This window comes from Nicotiana sylvestris, chromosome 3, assembly GCF_000393655.2.
Source record: "Nicotiana sylvestris chromosome 3, ASM39365v2, whole genome shotgun sequence".
NCBI classification, from domain to species: Eukaryota; Viridiplantae; Streptophyta; class Magnoliopsida; order Solanales; family Solanaceae; genus Nicotiana; species Nicotiana sylvestris.
This window is the reverse complement of record NC_091059.1, coordinates 85,824,846-85,826,494: the sequence shown is the minus strand read 5'-3', so window position 1 is coordinate 85,826,494 and position 1,649 is coordinate 85,824,846. Positions and strand designations below refer to the sequence as shown.

The 1,649-nt window shown below is 43.4% G+C and overlaps 1 protein-coding gene across 1 annotated transcript; it reads left to right on the top strand.

The window, feature by feature from the left end:
- Window positions 1–584: 584 nt before the first annotated feature.
- Window positions 585–944, top strand: LOC138887611 (uncharacterized mitochondrial protein AtMg00860-like). The gene has a single exon (XM_070169377.1). It carries the CDS (start codon window positions 585–587, stop codon window positions 942–944), a length of 360 nt encoding a protein of 119 aa, XP_070025478.1.
- Window positions 945–1,649: the final 705 nt, after the last annotated feature.

Sequence of the window (1,649 nt, the reverse complement as noted above, 5' to 3'; positions counted from 1 at the left end):
TTAAATCTCATTGAGCTTCCGGAGATGAAGCGACCAAATGAAGCTGGGAAAACAAATGACCCGAACTACTGCAAATATCACCGACTTGTAAGCCACCCTCTGGAGAAGTGCTTTGTCTTCAAGGATAAAGTCATGGACTTGGCTCGCGAAAAGAAGATCGTGTAAGAAAGAAGAATGGCCATATTCGAGTATGCGTCGACTTCAGGGACCTCAATAATGCATGTACCAAAGATGAATTCCCACTTCCTATTCCAGAGCTGATAATCGATGCTACTACTGGTTACGAGGCAATGTCTTTCATGGACGGTTCATCGGGCTATAACCAAATTCGCATGGCACGAAAAGATGAAGAGCTTACTGCGTTTCGCACCCCCAAGGGTATTTATTGCTACAAGGTAATGCCTTTTGGCTTGAAGAATGCTGGTGCTACTTACCAAAGGGCTATGCAAAATATTTTCTATGATCTTCTCCACAAGAATGTCGAATGCTATGTTGACGACTTGGTGGTGAAATCAATAGAGAAGGGCGACCACATGAAAGACTTGAGGATGGTATTTGAATTGCTCCGGAGGTACCAACTTAGGATGAATCCGTTGAAATGTGCCTTTGGAGTTACTTCTGGAAAGTTCCTTGGTTTCATTGTCCAACATCGAGGGATCAAAATTGATCAAGCCAAAGTGGATGCCATTTTGAAAATGCCTGAGCCTCGAGATATCCACGAATTGAAAAGTCTACAAGGAAAGCTAGCATACCTTAGAAGATTCATATCAAACCTGGCTGGGAGGTGCCAACCGTTTAGTCGCCTCATGAAGAAAAGTGTTCCTTTCAAGTGGGACCCAGCTTGTAGCAATGCCTTCGAAAGTATCAAAACCTACTTGATGAAGCCTCCGATTTTAGCAGCTCCTATACCTGGAAAGTCGTTGATACTATACATTGCGGCATAGGAAAGGTCTGTTGGAGCACTGTTGGCCCAAGAAAATAGTGAGGGGAAAGAAAACTCTCTTTACTACTTGAGCAGAATGATGACACCTAACGAGTTGAACTACTCGTCAATTGAAAAGTTGTGTTTGGCGCTAGTCTTCTCAATTCAAAAGTTGAAGCACTACTTTCAAGCTCATGTTGTCCGTCTTGTTTCTAAAGCAAATCCCATCAAGTTCCTGATGTCAAAACCTGTTCTTAGTGATCGACTAGCGATATGGTACCTCCAATTTCAACAATTCGAGATTTTATACATCCCTCAAAAAGCTGTAAAAGGACAAGCATTGGCAGTCTTCTTGGCAGATCATCCGATACCTGATGACTGGGAGCTAACTAATGAACTACCTGATGAGGACGCAATGGTCGTTGAAGTTCAACCTCCATGGAAGATGTACTTTGATGGTGCTACGCATCATGGGGGGAGCCGGGGCTGGCGTAGTATTTGTCACTCCTCAAGGCGAAGTTTTGCCCTACTCCTTCACCTTGACACAACTCTGTTCCAACAATGTTGCTGAATATCAAGCATTAATACTTGGGCTTTAAATGGCCGTTGATATGAAACAATTGCAATTGCAAGTCTTTGGTGACTCCCAGTTAGTGGTCAATCAGCTTTTGGGTAGTTACGAGGTCAAGAAGCCTGAACTACGCCCATATCAGGATTACGCGAAAAA